The sequence below is a fragment of the Manis javanica genome, chromosome 2, assembly GCF_040802235.1.
Source record: "Manis javanica isolate MJ-LG chromosome 2, MJ_LKY, whole genome shotgun sequence".
Classification (NCBI taxonomy): domain Eukaryota; kingdom Metazoa; phylum Chordata; class Mammalia; order Pholidota; family Manidae; genus Manis; species Manis javanica.
This window is the reverse complement of record NC_133157.1, coordinates 91293590-91312746: the sequence shown is the minus strand read 5'-3', so window position 1 is coordinate 91312746 and position 19157 is coordinate 91293590. Positions and strand designations below refer to the sequence as shown.

At 48.9% G+C, this 19157-nt stretch overlaps 1 protein-coding gene across 2 annotated transcripts in view; it reads right to left on the bottom strand.

Moving 5' to 3' along the window:
- The window catches only part of SHC3 (SHC adaptor protein 3), a 187136-nt gene extending 169171 nt beyond the window's left edge, over positions 1 to 17965 (bottom strand). For both annotated transcript variants that reach the window (XM_036992455.2, XM_036992456.2), the window contains exon 1: positions 16733 to 17965. In XM_036992455.2, coding sequence (XP_036848350.2) covers positions 16733 to 17188 — 456 coding nt within the window. In that variant the 5' untranslated portion in view covers positions 17189 to 17965. The remainder of the gene's footprint in view (positions 1 to 16732) is intronic.
- Positions 17966 to 19157: the final 1192 nt, after the last annotated feature.

Here is a 19157-nt window from a genome sequence, read left to right as displayed (position 1 = left end):
TTTTGTGGCTTGTGCTTTTGGTATCACATCTAAAAATCCACTGCCTACTCCAAGCTCACGAAGATTTACCCTTATGTGTCTTATGTGAGTTTGATAGCTGCTCTATATTTAGATCGTTGATCCATTTTGAATTAATTTTCATATATGATGTGAGAATATGATTCTTCTGCATGTGGATATCCAGTTGCCCACAACATCAGTTGAAAAGACAGTTACCATTGAATGGTCTTGTGCTCTTGTCAAAAATTAATTGACCATAAATAGATGGGGTGATTTCTGGTCTCTCTTTTCCACTGATTTGTTTTTCTATACCTAAGCCAGTATTATATTGTCTTGAAATCATAAAGTGAGTCATCTAACTTTGTTCTTTACCAAGATTGTTTTGGCAATTTGCAGCATGACTGTATTTTCAAATTATTTGATTAGTTATTTAATTAAGTCCTATTTGATTCATTCGTTTGATTATTTGGCTAGTTTCTGACTTCTTTACCAGAATGTAATCTCCAGGAAGGCAGAGACCACATTTAGTTTTTTTTAATCCCCACTTGTATCCTCAGTAGCTATATAGAGCCTGACACATAATATGAACTTAATGCAATTTATTGACTAAATGAATGAAAGGTTGACTACTCAATTTTTTACAATGAGAAGTATTGGAAGCAGCTTAAGTACTCAAAATAGGAAAATGTTTTAAGTAGCAATACATTAATGGGATAGAATATTATGCAACCATTAAAAACCATGTCTTCCAACAACATTAGTGATTTCAAAATCACTGAGCATAAATGGAAATAAAGGATGAAAAAACCAATAAAAATTTGAATAGAAGTTATGGAAGATTGTGATTACAGGTGATTTTAATGTTCTTCTTTCTGCTTTCTTCTATTTTTTACTTTTTCTGCAACTAGCATGTATTGCTTTCACAAAAGAAAGTTAAACATTATTAGCTAAAAGTATCCACAGTCATTAAATTGTGTACAGACTTCTGGATCTGCAGTAATAGTCGATGTGCCCCTTTCTAGGATTTTGTTCTTGGTGGAGCTGACCCCTAGTGGACTTGAATTGCTTCAGGTTCTATCAGGAGACATGATCACGCATGTGTAAGTATTCTCTGAGAAATTAAGCTAAAGATGCAGAATGTAAAATACTCTAGAAGCAAGCTCCTTCCTGAGTCCCAAGCCTCCTTGTAAGTTATCACTCTACAGCCTGCGAAAGCCCTAGGCCCAGAGAAGGCGGGAGCTTCACCTTTTTCACACAAATCCCCAGTAGCTACCAGCACACCTGAGCATGTGTGAGCACTGCTGCCACATGGCCAAGAGAGCTCAAGGTCAGCAACCCTCCACCACAGGCCACGCTGCTCCTGCAGTGGCCCGAGGATGAGTCCCAGAAGCTGGGAAGCTGAGAGCCCAAAACAGTGCCAGCAGGGGCACTCGGTTGCTTCCGGCCTTCAGCACACGGAGGTTCCCCCTCACAGGCACCCCAGAGCAGTGAAGACATCCCTGCACCAGCACGTCTGGGGACGAGAGTCACGTGAGTTAGGAGGATGGGTTGACACAGAGCTGGTGTCACAACCTTGTGATATGAAAATACTCCTTCTTAATAAAGCAAATGAATGATCAACCTCTGACTGGAGGCGGAGGTTGGCCCTGGCTTATGGCACTGTGGAGAGGCGCACTTGGGACTCGACAACAGGGCACTGACAGCTCAGGTAGCAGACACCTGTCATGCACTGTGCCAGTGGCCCCACAAATGTTCACTCACTTCACTCCTACTGATGACCCTATAAAGGTGGTGCTGTTGTCATCCCCCTTTTAGGTAAGGGGCTTGAGGCTCAGGCACACCTCCACATGGCAGGCAGCTCCCTTGAGACATGGAAGACTGAGAGGCGGGTGCAAGTGCCCACATGTCCAGAGAGCCCAGACACCCGCTGTCAGGGTGGAGCCCAGTACTGAGGGCAGGCACAGCAAGTGGCCGAGGCAGGGCCCAGGAAGATGGGAATGAACGGGTTGGATATTGAAAGTGGTGACGACCCACTCTCAGTTTTCCTGTGTCCTTTGTCAGGTTATTTTCAATTCCTGAACAGGGGAGAAATTAGCCATCTGGTCACATCTGAACCTGAGGTCTAAGTTTCCTTAGCCAGTGAGATGACTTTCTTTTAATCTTCTTCTCACAGAGAAAATTACATGAGTACACATGCCATATAGGCTTTCATCAAAAGAGCTAGGATATCTTTGTAAAGGTTCACTGGTGGCGTGTCCTCTGTCTCATTTACAGCAAGGAAGCTGAGTCAGAGAGAGGAAGGATGACTAGCTTTCGGTTAAAAGTAAACCATTGTGCTTCATTCCATCTGAGAATCACAGCCACTCCATAGGCCACATCTGCCAGTCAAGGTCAAAGGAAAAGGGGGAAGAGAAATTCCAAAAATACATGCCAGTGTTACAGCGAAAGCCACGTCATGGCTGGTGAGTGAAGGGGCAAAGCTGCCCCCTTTGTCCCAGTGTTTCTCCGTACACCACTTCTGTCCTCACTCTGACACTGACCCTGCTGCTTGCCCCTAAAATGGTAACCTTCCACCTAAGCACTGGTTTCCTTCACTCCCCAAAAAATAAATTGAGAGATTATTTGGCAAGTCGGCCCCCGACAGTCTCCTTTGCTCCTCTGTGCAGCTGGCCCCTTTGTAGGCCCTAGTCCAGCCCTTTCCTGGGAACCCACCAGGCCTGGGCCCGTCTCAGTGCTGGGCCTCTGTTTCATGGGCCAGACTGTACCTGGATGCCTGGTTTCGCTCTCTGGGTCACAGACCCTTTGCCCGGAGCTTGAGTCACCCTTCTGGCTCTTAGGAGGCAGCCATGAGCCTGTGGCCAGGACTCCAATGACTGAGAACAGGGCCTCGCTGCCTCAGGGGCCCTGTCACAATCACAGGGTGTTGAGATAGCCCCTGTTTCACTCTTGCTACTGGTGATTGGTCTTCACTCTTTTTCTTTGTCAGTCTTGCTGGGTCTACCCATCTTAGGGATGTTTTTCAAAGAACCAGACTTACGTTCCATTGATTCTTTTCTATTGATGTTCTGTTTCTGATTTCATTGGCTAATGCTTCCACCTTTGGTACTTCCTGCCTGCTGCCTGCTGCCTGCTGCCTGCTGCCTGCTCTGGGTTTGCTTGATTCTTTGTTAAGGTCTTGAGATTGATGCTGGGTTATTGGTTGCAGAACTTAGCTTTCCAATGTAAGCACTTGGTGCTATAAACTTCTCTCCCAGCACTGTTCTACCTGCATCCTGTATATTTTGATATATTATGCTTTCATTTTCATTTAATTCTGTGTGTTTTTTAATATTCTTTGAAATGCCTCCTTTGTCCCATGGATTATTTACAGGCATGTTGCATAGCTTCCAAGTGTTTGGAGATTTTCCTGTTGCCTTTCCTTATGGATTTCTAATTTGAATCCATTTTGGTCAGAGAGCAAATTTCAATTATTGTATGATTTCAATCATTTTAAATTTACTTAGATTTCTTTTATGGCTCAAGAAACAGTCCATGTTGGTGGGTGTTCCATGGCACTTGCTAAGCAAGTTGATTCTGCTGTAGTTTCACGGAACACTCCATGTATATTTACTGAATACTTTTGGTTACTTATGTTGTTTAGTTTGGCATTTCCTTGCTGATTTTCTACATTGTACCCTATCAAGTGCTTAGAGTGGGCTGTTGAAGTCTCCAATTATAGTTGTGGATATCTACAAGCACTTCCATACTTCTGTATATTTCTGTTACAAGAACAGACTCACATCACACACATCTTGTTACATCACATCTTTCTACCAATAACACCTCGTAAAAAGCTTTTCCAGTTCCAACCACAATGGGACCTGGGTTCACTGTTTTCCGTGCTGCGTGTTGCTGCTTGGTGCGAATGCACGGGAACTCATCCAGCCATTCTGTGATGGGACCTGCTGCTTGTTGGACAGGTGGCATAATTCCCAGGCACCATCCCACTGGCCTCTCCATGGCAATTCTGAGTTTCGATGACAGAGGCTGATGGTTGGAAACTCACAGCAGTTGACTGGCCTACAGTGGGCAATGGGAATGGAGTGGCAGAGGTGAGCTTACATTGAGCCTTTTGGTAAAAAGAGGAGTGATTCTGAAAATCATCAGTAATGCTGCTTGTAGATCATAATGAACAAGCCACAGAGAAAAAGCCCTACATCCTTTCTTGGGAAAAAGAGCACCTGCATCACGAAGATGAATTTACCTCTCAGTCTAATAGGCATGTGAACTGAGGCCCAAATTATTTCAAGGACAGGACAAAACCCTTAAAAAAAGAATATACACCAGCCCAAGACAGAACTACAGTTTCACAAAACTCTTTACATGGGCAGAGCCTCTTAAATTTGCAAACTAGGATGTAAACAGATAAACCAGTGAATCCAGGCTGTTGCATGAGGAAGCAATGTTTAGCCTGGAGAGAAGAAGGTGAAGAGATATATCTTCAGCTTCCTTGCGGACTGTCACCTGGCAAGGAAGGAGATCAGTCCACAAACGTCAGCCAGATGGAGGAAGTCATCAAGGGCAATTCAGCAAGAGCCAGCAATCCATCAGATAGGGAGCATGAGACTCTAAGAGGCTTTGGCTCACGTTGGCCACCAATGACGGCTGGCATCTCACTCCCTGACCTTGGACTGATGAGTGAAGGGGACAAAGCTGCATGAAAATGTCTTCCCCACCCAACGGGCAGATGCAAGGGGTTCCTCACTCCGATTCTTCTGCCTCGAACATCCTCCCCCGACCCCCACCCACGTCTGGACCTTCTTTCAGGACCCAGAAAATGTCCCGCCCCCTCTTTGAATCTCTTCCTGATAGCACTTGCGCACCCTAATCTCTCACCATAGTCTTAGCACTTTATTGAACATGACGCTTTTCTCTTTAAAATGGAGCAGCTTTTCCTGCTCGTGTGGATCTCAAGTTCACTTGGAAAGTTGCCCTAAACATCTTTTGCAACCAAAAATACCTTCCACAGGACAAGGCTCCTAACAGAGCCCTCAAAAATATGTGTTGATGCATTTGTTTCTTCTGTTCTTTTTCATAAGTCCATGTCAGTCTATGAAAATATGTTCTTTTTCATAAATTAGAGGTGGGGGCACATGGAGTGTTCAGTTCAGCTTTCCTCTTGGAAATGCCTTAGTGAAACTTGGCCTTACAGTATTTGAACTTAACCATGATCACTCATGGCTCTCATTAAAGCTGGTTCTCTTACCGAAAGCTTCCTGTAATCAGCTTTAAACAGAAAGGGTGGAAAAAACAGAATTCATGGGCCTGCTGCTAATGCTTCCCATCTATGGAACAGCCTGTACAGACTTTGGGTGGGCTGTGTCATTCATGCTGGTTCGTAGAAAGAACGATTACCAAGGAACTTTTAAATAGGACAGAGTTCAAAATGTGCCTCTTGGGAGTTACATTCTTAATTGCCACAATATGCAAATAGGCCCAAAGGTCACCCTGCTGACCAGTCCCTTCTGCTCCATCACACTCGCCTGTGTCGCACAGCTCCCTCCAATCCTGCTTCTTCATGTCCTAAGTGTTTATCATGGGCTCTTTCCCCAGGCAAGTCTCGGGAAAAGCTGACTGACTATCTTCCCCACAATTCATGCATGGCCTTCTCTCACACATGTGCAGACCCCCAAAAGAACAATTTCCTTTAAGTAGAGATCAGCTGATCTACCTTGGGTTCTCAGGGGCCCCAGTGGTAGGCATCAATTCCCAGTTAGTGTGTGTGAATTGCAGAGAGAAAATGACCCGGACCTGTGGGCGGCAGCCTGAGGAGGGGTCATTGGCTCTACCCTCATGACAGGGACAGGCAGGAACAACGGCCCGGTCATGAACGCGACAGGATTATTGGCCCCAGCTGGCCTCAGTGGGGTAGTGGGGAGAAGAGGCTGAGCTCAGGCCAGAAGCACAGCTGGTCTGTGGGAAAGAAGTTGTGTCAGGCAGTGGGTGTAATGACTTGAGAGGCAAGAGAGGAAGCCCAGGAGCTAAGGAAGCCAAAGCAGGAGTTTGTGTCTCATAATGGGGAGTTTGGGCTGAATTCTGTAAGCAAAGGCAAGCAACAGAGAGCTTTTCATTAGGAAGATGAGACATGTATTTTTCAAGGATAAATGATTCACCATATTACCAGAAAAAGGACGGAAAATATATTATTTACCTCAGTGGATGCTGAAAAAGCCCTTAGAAAAATTCACCAACCATTATAGTTTTTTTTTTTAACGTGGAAAACTAGAGTGACAGGAAATTTTTCCTCATTTGTAAAAATGGACATAGTAGTAAATACCTTCCTTGATAGGTGAGTACAGAAAGCCTCACTTTGTAGCCAGGAGTGAAAAAGTAACCTTCACCAGTAGAAGTGGTTGCTCTACTCACAACGCCACCAATGGAATGAGAAAAGGATCCAGATTCACTGAAACTGATTTGTATAATAGAGCAGAATGTAGACAATGCTCATGACTTTATTATTTGTGAGAAATTGGAAACGCTACATCTAACAACAGGGATCTGTTTGAATAAATATTAGCACTTCTGTACATTTCAGTATAAGCAAATGCCAAAAAGAAGGAAGCCAAACTAGCAGTGACTAACATGGAAAGATGCGCAAGGCAGACTGTGTGACAAGAGCACGTCACAGAGCAGCATAAGGAGAAGGCTGTGCCTTGTGCACGGGCGGCGAGAGGGAAAGGGGGCAGGACGTGCGTCTGGCAGTGGAGTAGCCAGCCGCTGGTGATTCTCTCTGGAGGAGGAAAATTACAAGTAAGGGAAGGGCATTGAAGGGAAACTTTGAAACATTTTGGTGAGACTATATCTAATTTTTAATCAAATTTAAAAAGAAGAGTCTTTTCCAAGTCAATCATGGGAAGACCAGTTAGTATTGTAACGATCACAGAAAGAGACGGGAAGGCACGAATCAGGGCAAAAGGGAGGGACGAGGAGAATGATCTGAAGACCTGCGTAGAGAGGAGACTGGTCATTGACTTGGGCTCAGTGATGCATTCAGGGGGAGGAGGTACTCAGGGGTGGCTCTGCAGACTCAGACTGGGGAAGCAGGTGAACAGTGACGCCATTCGCTAAGGAACGGATGCCAGAGAATAAGCTGTGAGCTCACACGGAGACGGGCTCCGCTTAAAGAGGCCCAAGAGCCAGGGGATGGACGGGTTGCCTGGACACGGAGCCACACAGACCTGGGCTCAGGACCACGGCCCATTTGCCCGTGACCCTGGCCGAGGCCATCGTTACCCCTCCTGGTTGTTTCCCATTGCCCCCACTTTACTTCCGGCCTTTCCAATCTGTTTTCCACACAAAAAGTGGAGCAAGAATGACCTTTCAGAAAATCTTGCATGGCTTCTCTCTGTACTTGCCTGGTGCACCCCCACCCTGGGGGGTCTGCCTGGCCGGCCTCCCCCAGTGTTCCACAGCCACACTGGGCACTTTTAGGCTGTCTCCTCCTAGAATGGGCCCCCACACACTTGTGTGGCCACAAACCATGCTGTCCATTGCACCTGCTTCTGCAGGGAAGGGGCTGTTACACCACAAAAATCCACGAGCACTGCAAATCACAGCCTTTTGTCCAGAGAGCCGGGTGTTGGTGCTTGCCAGCACAGCCTGCCTGAGACCTAACCATGTCGGCAAACAGAGCAGGGTGCAGAAGTGGTGGGCAGTGTGGGGCAACAAGGCCCTCCCCTCTAGACAATGTTTGATGGGTCTTATCTTCTCCTTCCATGTGAGTTATTAAGTCACTCTACAAACTGCCCTGCCATGACACCTGCCACCTCCACCCTGCCACTTCTAGGGGGAGAACCACAGCCATCCTTTGGCCAGGCAGTCACTACCGCCTTGAAAACAGCCACCCTTAAAGGAGCAGGGTCTCCAGCCCAGATACCAGGACGAGGGTCTGCAGGGTTCCAAAGGGGTGAGATGGGGGACCAAACAAGCCAGGGGTGGCAAGGTTGACAGCCGCATGGGATGCAGCCCCAGCTTCCATCAGCCACAAGGACACAGACAAAGAATAGAAGCTTCTCAGGACATGAGCTCACAGGGGGCTCAGGTGCCCGACAGCGTCCTGGGCCTGGGGCTGAGGTCCACTTGCTGTGTGAGCACTGGTCTCCCATGAAAAGCCCAGCTCTCTCAAGGGGCCCAGGCCTGGCTACTTCGTTTTCTGCTAGTGCTTGCCCTTTGGTTTAATTTGGTTAGGGCTAACAAATAGAAACACACATCAAAATACTTCTTAAAAAACCCATGAGAGGAAACCTTAAATGGAGAAAACTGCACCTGTAAGTTGTTAGTATTTGCAAATAAAAAAACCACACATGTTTTTCACGTTTTGGGGGAGGCTCACCTTGATATGGCTCTTTCCTCTCATGGGACCTCTGCCCCCAGCTGAGGCCACATCCCCACAGTGAGCTGGCTCTACCTCTGTGATGACATGAGGAGCGACACCGTGTTCCTCAAGGGCAGGAGGCCCCCCGAGCCTCCATTCTGACCGAGCGCAGGAACCCACCCACAAACCCTGGTAGCTGTATAAAGGCCGGTTTCCCAGCTCTCCTCGTGAGCAGGGGTATCGCTCACCTGTCACACATCCCAGACCCCCAGGTCAACATCCACCCAAAGCAAATCTCAGCGGTTGTTGGAGGGATTTTAAATGTGTCTCCATTTGGTGCCCACAGGAATGGAAGGAAATCTGAATTCTCCAGGTGAGTTAGTTTGTCATTTCTTGTCCCTGGTGTCCATTTTTCCAGGGAATCAGGATCTCTATAAGTGTCTGGATCAGCCAGTGGCCACTGTAGGTAAGACTTCAAAAGTTTGTGTACATATGTGTGATAGCAGATTTTATGTGTCTTTAAATTTTTTGTGATTTTAGCACTTAAATGGATAGACTGAGTAAAGCAGGTGGCCTCTCCTAATATGGGGGCCTCATCCAATCAGTTGAAGGCTTAAATAGAACAAAAAACTGACCCTCCCCCACTCCCTGTAAGGGAATCCCTCCCACCTGATGGCCTTCAAGCTGGGATGATGGCTGCTCCCTGCCTTCAGACTCAACCTGAGCCACCGGCTCTCCTGGGCCTCCCCTGCCCACTCACCCTGCAGAGCCTGGGGCTTCTCAGCCCCCACAAGCTCATCAGCCCATGCCTTAAAACAAATCTCTGCACATACGTACAGCCAACTGGGTCTGCTTCTCTGGAGAACCTGGACTAATACCCTAGTATAAAAACCATTTGGCAGAAAACCCATTTCCAAAAGGATGGTCTGGATGCTAGAGGAGCCCCCACAAGCTGGGTCCAGGAGGCAAGGTGGTCCGGGGAACCTGAGCAGGAGGGACACCCACCACGTCACCTGGGGATGCCATCAGAGTTGTCCTCTGGAGCCAGTCTCATCATCTGAAGGAGAAATCAGAGGAGGCCACACGCTACCTCACTGCCGTGGACCCGCAGGGTCCAGCTTGGGGGCACTGAGCACACCTGGATACAATGCGCTCTGCCACATCTGGAACCGCCAGGAAGACCAGTCCTGCAACCTATTTGTCAAAACCTTGACTTCTGTCTGAGCACAGAAGCACGAGGCCCACCCAGCCCCGCACGATTGGAGCAGTGGGGGGACAACAGGTGCTGTGGCTTTCTGCTAAGGCCAGCTGCTGGTTGCTGGGTCCCTGCGGTGCGGTGCATGAGATGCTCTCTCCCCTTCTGAGGTTGATATGGTCTGTATGGCGTATGAATGCTTGAAAACCTCCATGACAAATGTTCACATTTTATAAGCAAAGGTTTATAAAAGAACCTGATGGATGATGTCACAAGGTCCGCAGGGCTGCCAACAAGAAAAGGTGGCCATCAGTGTGAGGCATGGAGGCAGGGAGAGGTTCCCTGGGGCTGGGGGCCCATCTGACCACAGGTCCCAGCCTTGGGAGGCTGACACGCCCCTTGCCTTTTCTCACAGTTCCTGCCTTCCAGAAATAGTTCAAGTTTCAGGGGCAAATGTCTGTTCACCCACATGCCTCCACCAGGCTCAGGGGCAGGCAGGACCCCTGGGGCTCCATAGGAAGCAAGAGGGGCTTGCCGAGTCTGGGAGCTGAAGGGGCGCCTCTGTTGTCCTGGTGGGCACCCTGTGTGCAGAGGCTGTGTCCAGCCCCAGCAAGGCCGGTAAGTCTGGAGGGAGCTATCTCCTCACACGAAGAATTCTCAAAACAGCCACATTTTCAGCGTTTGAGCCAAGAGGTAAATATGTTCTGTTGCTCCCTCTTTGGGGGAAAGAAAGGGGCGCTGATTTTATGGTGTTTTTGCTAAAATCAGGTTAGGGGCTAGTTTCCATCCACAGAGATAGAAACATGTTGTGCTTTTCAAACTGTTTTCAAACAGAAGGTTTCTATTTGGGCAAGTGGCATTAGAAATGTTTGATATTTGTAAAGCAAAATGCGAAAGTGTTGAACTGGTCACTCTAGATGGCCACACAATTACATTTAATGGGATCTGGTAAAGTTTGTCAGAAGGATTTTGGGAGAGAGCACTGCTGGCGTGAGGCGGGGTGAAGGGGCCAGGTCCCCTAAGTTCGCAGGGCTCATACAAGTTTAAGGTCTTCAAATTTGGGATGAAATCTTCACTGCCTTTTCTGCCCATTCAATAGACAGAAGTGAGGAGAGGCTCTTCTGAGGGGCTATGGCTTTAGGAAAACACATTCCAGGTGTTCCATGAGAAAGGCTTCCAGTCTTTCGTGATAATGAGTTCTGTGAACCTTCTTTTCAGAAAGCCTTGCTCTGAAGGGGTTCAGATATTCCGACGCTGCTGCGTCAGGGAACCCGGAGACAAGGCAGAAACTGTGCCAGCCCTGGGCTTGCCCTTCTCTGCAGCTTCTCCTCTGGCACCTGGATCGCTCCACAGTTCCCGTGGGAGACTGGAATCCTGGCTAGACCCCCATCCCCAACAGAAGGCAGTGGAGCCTGGCAGACCAGCTGTAGGGCAGCAAGACAAGTCTGGGCCAAACTCCAAGGACACAGCTACCGTGGATGCACCAGCTCACTGTCTGACCAGGCAGAGCACTGGGGTCATGTGGTATGTGCTGGCCAGCTCCCCACCATGCGAAGAACACAGCACAGCTGGAACCTCAGGAGCTCAGGACTGGACCTGCCGGCCTGTGGGACCCAGAGGTTCATGGGTTCCTGCCCCCACCCCAAGGTTAACTAAGGTAATTCTATTCACTTAAACATGCCCACTCAGAAATTCTGGAATGATCGCTCAGGGATAGTCACCAATCTGAGTGTGGGAGGCACAGGCTAAGCTGCTTCCTAGGACACTGTCACCACCCTGCTGGCAGGAAGGGACAAGGCGAAGCCACAAGGGACAGAACCGTGCACTGTTGTACCTCAACTGAAAACTGGCACTTACAAACTCACAGGACCAGGAGCAACTTGCAAGGATGGTCATAAAGATGCCAACATCACACACATTCACGGTCTTCACAGGTGCATGCACACATGTGCACATACACACATCACATGTACCCACACCATGCACATACCTCATGCATGCCTACACCACACACATGTGTGCACCTATCAACACACACATCATGTTCAACACCCATCCACTCAGGAGGCCATTCCTATGTTTTCTGCCTCCCACCAAAAAGACTTTCTTTATCCACGACATATTGGAGATCTTTTATGCTGCAATTCAAAATTCCTTCATTCAGGAAATATGCACAACGGGTCACGTCCATCTGAAGCCATCTTATTTCTAAATTAGACATTTCACTTCCATTTAACTTCATCTGTCCTCACCATCATCATGTAAAATGCTGAACGCTCCTGGCACTCCCCCTGCCCCCACAGCACCTTAGGGCCACAGCACCGGGGTCTAGCCTGGCTGCAGCCACCCACAGGCACCTGACCTGGATGCATCCCACAGACCCTTTCTTCTGGTCACACCAGGTATAGAAGCAAGAACTGCCCCCCACCCCCGTGACACCTGCCACCTCCACCCGGCCAGATCCCCGTCACAGGAGCCCAGCTGCACAGCCTGCCCCTCTGCTTCCTGACTCAGGCATGGAAAGATCCAGAGAGACAGGCTGACCACTGACCCCGCACTTGGGCATAGCAAATGGAGCTGGAGTGTGGGTGTCCAGGAACCCAGCCAGGCCAGGCCACCGGCCAGGCCCTTCCCGCCTCCAGGGCGCCATACCAAGCACAGGGCAGCAGGCCTCACACACCCTTCAGAACAAGCCTATTGGCTGGAAAGCCAGCCTCTCACATGGATTTTCCATGCTTGCTGCCCAAGTTTTCCATTACTAGGACTTTGCTTAGGTAATACTTATCATACATTCCTCACAAATCTGACTGCTCAGTGGGGAAGATAAAAGCCAGTGGGGAAGTAGAGGAACAAGAAGTCTACTCTTTGAAGGATTCAAGTTTCATTAATTACTTATCTTTCAGAATTATTTTCTCTTAAACATGAAAATAAAAGAAATGAATGAGATAATCGGGTATTTCTGTACATATGACATTTACTATTTTCTAACAAGAAAGAAAAGAGCCCCTGTCCAAAGTTGTCACAAGTTGTCTATCTGTACATGTGTGTGTGATCTGTGGTGTGTGGTGTGATATGGTATGTGTGTGATGTATGGTATGATTTGGGTGTGCAGACACACATACTAACACATTTTCTTTGTGTTACATAAAAAGACAGATGACACACTTTCCAGATCAAATGAATTTACTCTCAAAAGAATTTCCTAAACTGTTTTCAAACCATGTGGATATTATTTACAGGTAAGCCACCCATACTATGAGATTTTTCAACAATTTTAAGAAAAAAAACAACCTTTAAAGTTCTACTCCATATCAAAGAGCAATTTTTCAATCTAGAATTAAAACAAACTCAATCAATCCCACTGTGATAATATGTGATGACCACATTTGAAATAACTTTTCTGATGACTGCTTAGTGTGACCTTTGCTCGTAAGAATAGTGTCAAAGGAATACAATGCTAAGAAAAAGAAGATTCAAGACACTTTTGCGGACACTAAGGCAAGTGAAAAGAATACCAATTAAGAATAAATTTTAGAGTAAATGCAGTTCATCAAGACCATCTGTAAAGAGCAACAGAATATTTATAAATAAAATGAATAATTTTTACCACCCAAAATATCACATTCACAAATGGGAGAAACAAAATACTGTTTAAAGAGTTCTGGTAAAAACAAGGCCTGGTTCTAGCTAGCATACCAGGATGTAATTCAGTAGCTCTCTTGACGGCTAAAATCTCTTGTGAATAGCTCATGACTTAGATTGTCAGTAAAGGCACCGTCCTTGGCGGCCTGAAACCCGCGTGAGGAGCAGCTAGCATGCACATGAGTGGTGCCAGCACCTTCTTGCTGCCCACTGATGGTGATCAGAGCTTCTGAGGGGCAGCTACAGGCACTGCTCCCCACGAGGGTCTCCTGAATCTTGCCATGGGCACTCGGGGGCCCTAACTATGGCCACTTCTTACCCTGTTTTGAGTCTGTGGTGTGCTGTGCTATAAGAAGGAGCCCCCTTGGGGAACCCGGGGCTAATGGCTAGCCCACTGCAGCCCGCACACTAGTGCCTTGCATTTGGTGGCTCAAGGCTGTATCCCAAGGCTGTGATAGTCCCCAGACGGCTCTTCTGCTCAGCCTGTGGCCATCCTCAAGAACTGACTCCCTAACTGTTCATGTCCATCCTTCCCAACCTGTTGGCTCTGTGCCCTGTGGTAGACACCTGAGCATTGCCTTTGAGAGCTGCTAAAGCCCAGCAGGGGCTCCCAGGGGCACTCAGGATCCAGCCAATTTGGACTCTCGGGCAATGGAATTTGAAGGTGGGCAGCAGCATAGTCAGTCTTCTGTATTTCTATCTGCTCATCAGCTCCAAATTTAAAATGGAATTCCAATGAAAGTGTTCCGTGTTCTTTGCTGTCAGATTTTCCTTTTCTGTCTCTCAAGGGCGTGTTTTCTTGTTCTTTCCCTTTTGTGCTACCAGAAGAAAAATCCAAGTGTCAGGCACATGTAGTAAGTACGAAGGTGTCATCAGTGAGGCCTCTAGCATAGATGCCACCCTGGAGGCTGATGACGGAGCCTTCCTTCTGAGCACGGCCTCATGCTGTCATCAGCAGCAGACTCCAGCCATGGTGCACAGCACTAATTAAACACGCTCTCAGCTCTGAATTCTGCTGCTCAGGAACTTCTTCCATTTTTAATTTGTATACCCCTCATGAGTCAATACTACAACCTACTGCTCAAATAGTTTGATGTTTCCTAGATTATCAAAATCCACCAGACTTCTGTATTTTACAGCTTCCATTTTAATATAAGTTGATTAAGTTTAAATATTTTTAATAATAATTAAAGTATCCTGCTGTTGTCTATAGGTAGGTATTTCTATCGGGGTGGGGGGGAATCTGTCATTACACAGCATATGAATTAAGGTTGGAAACATTTGGAGGCTTTCCTTACTTTATAAGTAAATTTAGATCAAAGAGACTAAGTTCTTTCTCAAACCCTAAGCCTTAAGATTTCATAACTGGTAGACAATCATGGTACAAAGATTGGCCCTTTCCATTTATCAGAGATCTTTTAAAGTAAGGATAACAATAAAACTACTCACAAATCAGCAAATAATACCAAGTTAAGACTTTTTTCAAGAAAATAAGTTCATGGTTTTAAGGTCGGCATGGGCAATGTGGAAATCTGCGCCAACAGAGGGCCACGTGAGAGTGAGACCCACACATGTGCACGACAAATCGTCCTCCTCGTCTGCTCTCCTTTGCGGTGTGACTGCAAACGTCTCTGGGGAAGCCTGACTCCACTGCTCACCACTAAGGATGGGCCAGGTAGTGGCACGAAGCATGAACTAGCCATGTTCTTTGCCCCCAGGTCACTGCAACCCTTTCCTCAAAGTAAAGTGTTCACCACAAGACTCTGGCCCTGGGCAGACCCAGCCATCCACCTATCTGAGCTCTGCTGCTGCAGGGAGAGTACAGCCTGACATCAGCAGAGCAGCCCAGGGGAGCGCTCCAGTTTTAGTATGCTCCTCACTGACCTTTAGAACTGAGCATCTGCCTTCATTCTTCAAAAAGCAAAAGCAAACCCTTAAGCAAAGTGAATGATTTCTTTGTTTTTAAGGGAAAACTTTACAAGCACAAGTTTTGAGAATTCTCTCTCCATTTGAAAACATGACAGGTACAGAAAGCTTTATCAATGTCTATCTGATTTAAATGTAGGCTTGTTGTTTTTTTTTTTGGGTAGCAGTTATATCAATATGCTAGAAGTAATATACTCTGGAGTCACTTCTTCACCCAATGGTTGCCAGGGTTTCTTGTTTGGTTTTGCTTTTTATTTTTCTTTTCTCTTTGTTTTTGGCTCCTGGTTATATAATTCAAAGGCGTGCAAGAAGAATATTCATTTTCTTTTTATAATACATTCAACCACATGTGCATATTTTATGCTGATCTATAGCCCTTTTATAAAATGTATTAATTCATTTTTCAGAAGCTAAGAGGAAGATTAAATTAAAAGCAGCCTCATAAGGAGATGCCCCATTTTTAACACTGATGATCACATTTCTTTGTCACTATTTTTTAGACAAAGATAATTCACAAAACTAACTGCTTCCTTGAATATTTTGGCTCCAAAATTACCAAGATACAATACTGTACTTGAGGATGTGTTCTGTTGGATGTTTAAACTGGATCTGTGACCAATATGTACAGACCAGGCACCCTGTAGGTTTCTGAGTGATTGACAACATTGTGCAGACAGTTTTGTGTCTTGTTTTGTTTTAAACACAAAGCCATGCGTTGGAGTGACAGGACCGAAATAATGCTGCTTTGACCCCCTTCCCGGTCTGGTGGGTGTCTGCCCAGCTGTGGGGCACTGGGAGAGCTCGCTGCTGCCCGACAGGCAGTGCATCAGTGTGGTGCATGGACGGAGGCTGCATATTTGCTCCTCAAATATCATAAAACACTGCATAAGGGAGGAATTTTATGGGCCTCATTGGGCATGATTGTGTAATTCTTTGTGTGGGAGGAAAAATCTCCCTCCAGCCTGTGGCTCTGGCGCTCGGTGCTCAGGCCCCCTTAGCCTATTTCAGTGGAAGACCACAGTACTCGGAGAAGCCGACCCAAATGTTCCTATTGCGATGTAAACCAAAACCACGAGGTGTGGAAGGAAAGGCAGACACCAAAGAAAACCTTGCTGGGTGAGAAAGTACACCGTCTTATATAAAGCAAGACAGCCTTAAGTCTGCACTGCAAGGAGCTGGGAATCTGGCTGCGGGGAAATGGAGCCGCCCACCCTGCCGCCTGGGGCAAGCACGGCAGAAGTAGTGACACCGCCGGTATTTCTCTTGGCAGGGGTGCCGTGTTCCTCCAAACACGCTCTCTCCGTCCTAGGTAGGCCTGGTGCAGTTCCCAGGCACAGAGGCCCGTGCCCAGAGGGGCACTGGCAGGACATACGGCAAAGTGAGGAAGGAAAGGAGTGGAGCCCAGGGGAAGCCAGGTCAGAGTGAGGTCACCCATTCAACCTTCTCCTCATAAATGTGCAGCCCGCGCGTTGGTAGTCCTGGCCCAGCAGCAGGCCAGGCGAGCTGACCGCGACGACGTGCGCGCCCCTGGCCTCCGATGCAACCCGCCGCGCCCCCTCGCCTGCACTAGCTCCCCCTACCCTTACCCCGGCGCCCGCGCCCGCGCCCGCACCCACCTTGACAACGTAGGTGACTCCGGCTCCCAACACCTGGTCGCTGGCGTGCGGGGCGCGCGGCGGCAGCTCGTCGCCCGGCCGGCCCTTCCTGGCGGCGCGCATGGCCGGGGCGCGGGGGCCGGGGGCCGCGCTGCCGTCCGGGGCGGCCAGGCTGGGCGCGCTGCAGCTGCCCGAGAGCCGCGAGCCCGCCCGCTCCCTGACAGCGGACAGGCCGCGGAGGCCCGAGCTGGAGAGTTTCAGGTGGGACACCTTGTGGAGCAGGTGGCCCAGGCTGCCCGGCCCATCATCGGGCGCCCTGCGGAGCGCGTCTTCGGACACCAGGTAGGGGGCCGCCTCCGGGCCCGCACGCGCCGCGGAGACCTTGCCGCCGCCGCTCACCGACAGGTTGTGCAGAAGGTCATCGACCGATGTCACCGAGTCATTCCTGAAGCGGTTGTACTTGGTGCGTGGAAGCATGCCCCTCCGTGGGCTCGCCGCATCCGCCCGGGCGCTGCAGGTGCCGGCCCCCGCGCGGGCAGCCGCGCATCGCAGGCGAGTCGCGGCCGGGGCGGACGGCGCCGGACGGCCTCCCCGCTAGCAGCGCGCTGGGCCGCGCAGCCCCGGCCCTGGGCTTGGCTGAGGAGGGCGGCGCGCTCGCCGCGCAAAAGTCATAGTTTCCGCTGCTGAGTGCCCAGCTGCTCAGGGCTGCTCACAGCAAAAGCATGACTCACTCTGAGAGGGGACCCTTCTCAACAAAGGCTCGGTGAGCACAGCAAATCACTTCCTGTAGCAAAAAAAAAAAGAAGAAAAAGCCACATACACCCACTGACAGCACACTTGAGCCAATCAATTCTCAAATTTCCTTTTCTACCTTCCCAGACATTCTCTCCCAAGCTCTGGTTTTTCGCCTCACCATCCCCCTACTTCAGCATTTGTGCCAGAGGTCAGTCCAGTCCCTCCTGATGATCAGGTGAACTTCATGGAACCCGCTATCCTATGCTAGAGCTTTCTAGGGCTTTCTGTCCCCGTCAGCCCGTCTGTGTGAGCCGTGGAAGTGTCTGACAGCGATCGTTAAAATGTGACGAAGGCTTTTTAAGAATAAGATCTTCAGCGGATCCTCATGGATTCTGATTTGGAAAGCAGCAGGAACTGGTAAATAACTGAAACATTTTTTTAAAAAGGAAATATACACTCTCAGGTGAACATAAAATACCAGTTTCCTGGGTTTTTCTTTTTTCTGTTCAAATCAACGGAGCAGCCATGACAAGTGTCTTTGTGGCAATGCAGTTTCTCAAAAAAAAAAAAAAAAAATCTGCATAGGAACTTCTGCTCGGAGCCAGTGAGGGTGTCCTCCCTGCTAATTCGCAGCAGTCTTTCTCAGCCAGGGTTAAGCTGAACACCTACTTCCCAAAGAGAAGAAAGAGCGCTTCTTTCATGAAAGGCAACAGGCTCCAGGAACCCATTCCAAAAAGGGGGCTGTGCTGGGAGCTTTATCCCAGCTGAACGTGCCCACGCTCTGGAAACATGCCTAAGAAACGCGGCAAACACCGTTCAGTGTCCCTTCCGTTGCCACTTGCAACCCTGCAGTAAGGGAGGAAAACATGCAGCTGCTCCGTCACACAGCAAATCCGCAGGGAAAAGCCTCTGTTGAAGCTTCAGACTCGGGCTGCAAATGACACCCACAGGCCTCCTTCCTCGGCTGAGAGAACAGGGTACCAGCAGCCCCCATAAGGTCTGCGGAGACCCAAGCCCACCGACTCCTGTCCCGTGGGCTCTGTGGCCTTCCTCATGCACGGAGACAATCTGCCCCAAGCGTGAACAGCTCCTTGTCCAAGTTTCCAGGCAACTCTGTGCAAGCAAATGAATTTACCTCTAGCACGTTTTCAGGTCACCCTGCGTCTTCTCACACCCACGCCTAGACATGTGACACACGAGGCACCGAGCCTAGCAGAGCTCATGCAAAAGGGCGGCAGGAGTGCCAGGCCTGGAGCGCCAGGTGAGGGCCCAGCTGGGCGCAGGGGCGCGGGGGCGCAGCGGCCCCTCCCAGGGCGCAGGCCTAGCCCGGCCTCCAGGCACTCTCCTTCCCCAGCTGGCTGCTTGCATAGCAACAGCAAGGCACACCCCACGGAGGAGGGTGACGGTTAGCAAAGCCCCCCAAATCTGGAGCAAAAGCGCCCTGTCATTCCTGAACCGTGATCTCCATGAGAAGTAGACAAAAACAGCAAACTGTGAATGAGCTGGTGTCTGCGTGAATGAAAGGCCAGCGAGGAGCCCGGTTTCTGTGAATGAAGCGGCCGCCAGCCGCGCCAGGCAGTCCCCGGCTCCGAGGCCTCCGCCAATGAGCGGCCGCCCCGGTGACTCATTCAACAAAGGCCCGCTCCATAGTGGAAGATTCCATTTCAATCAAAGGCGGGACCTTTCCTCCTCTGCAGTGTGGGAAAAAAAG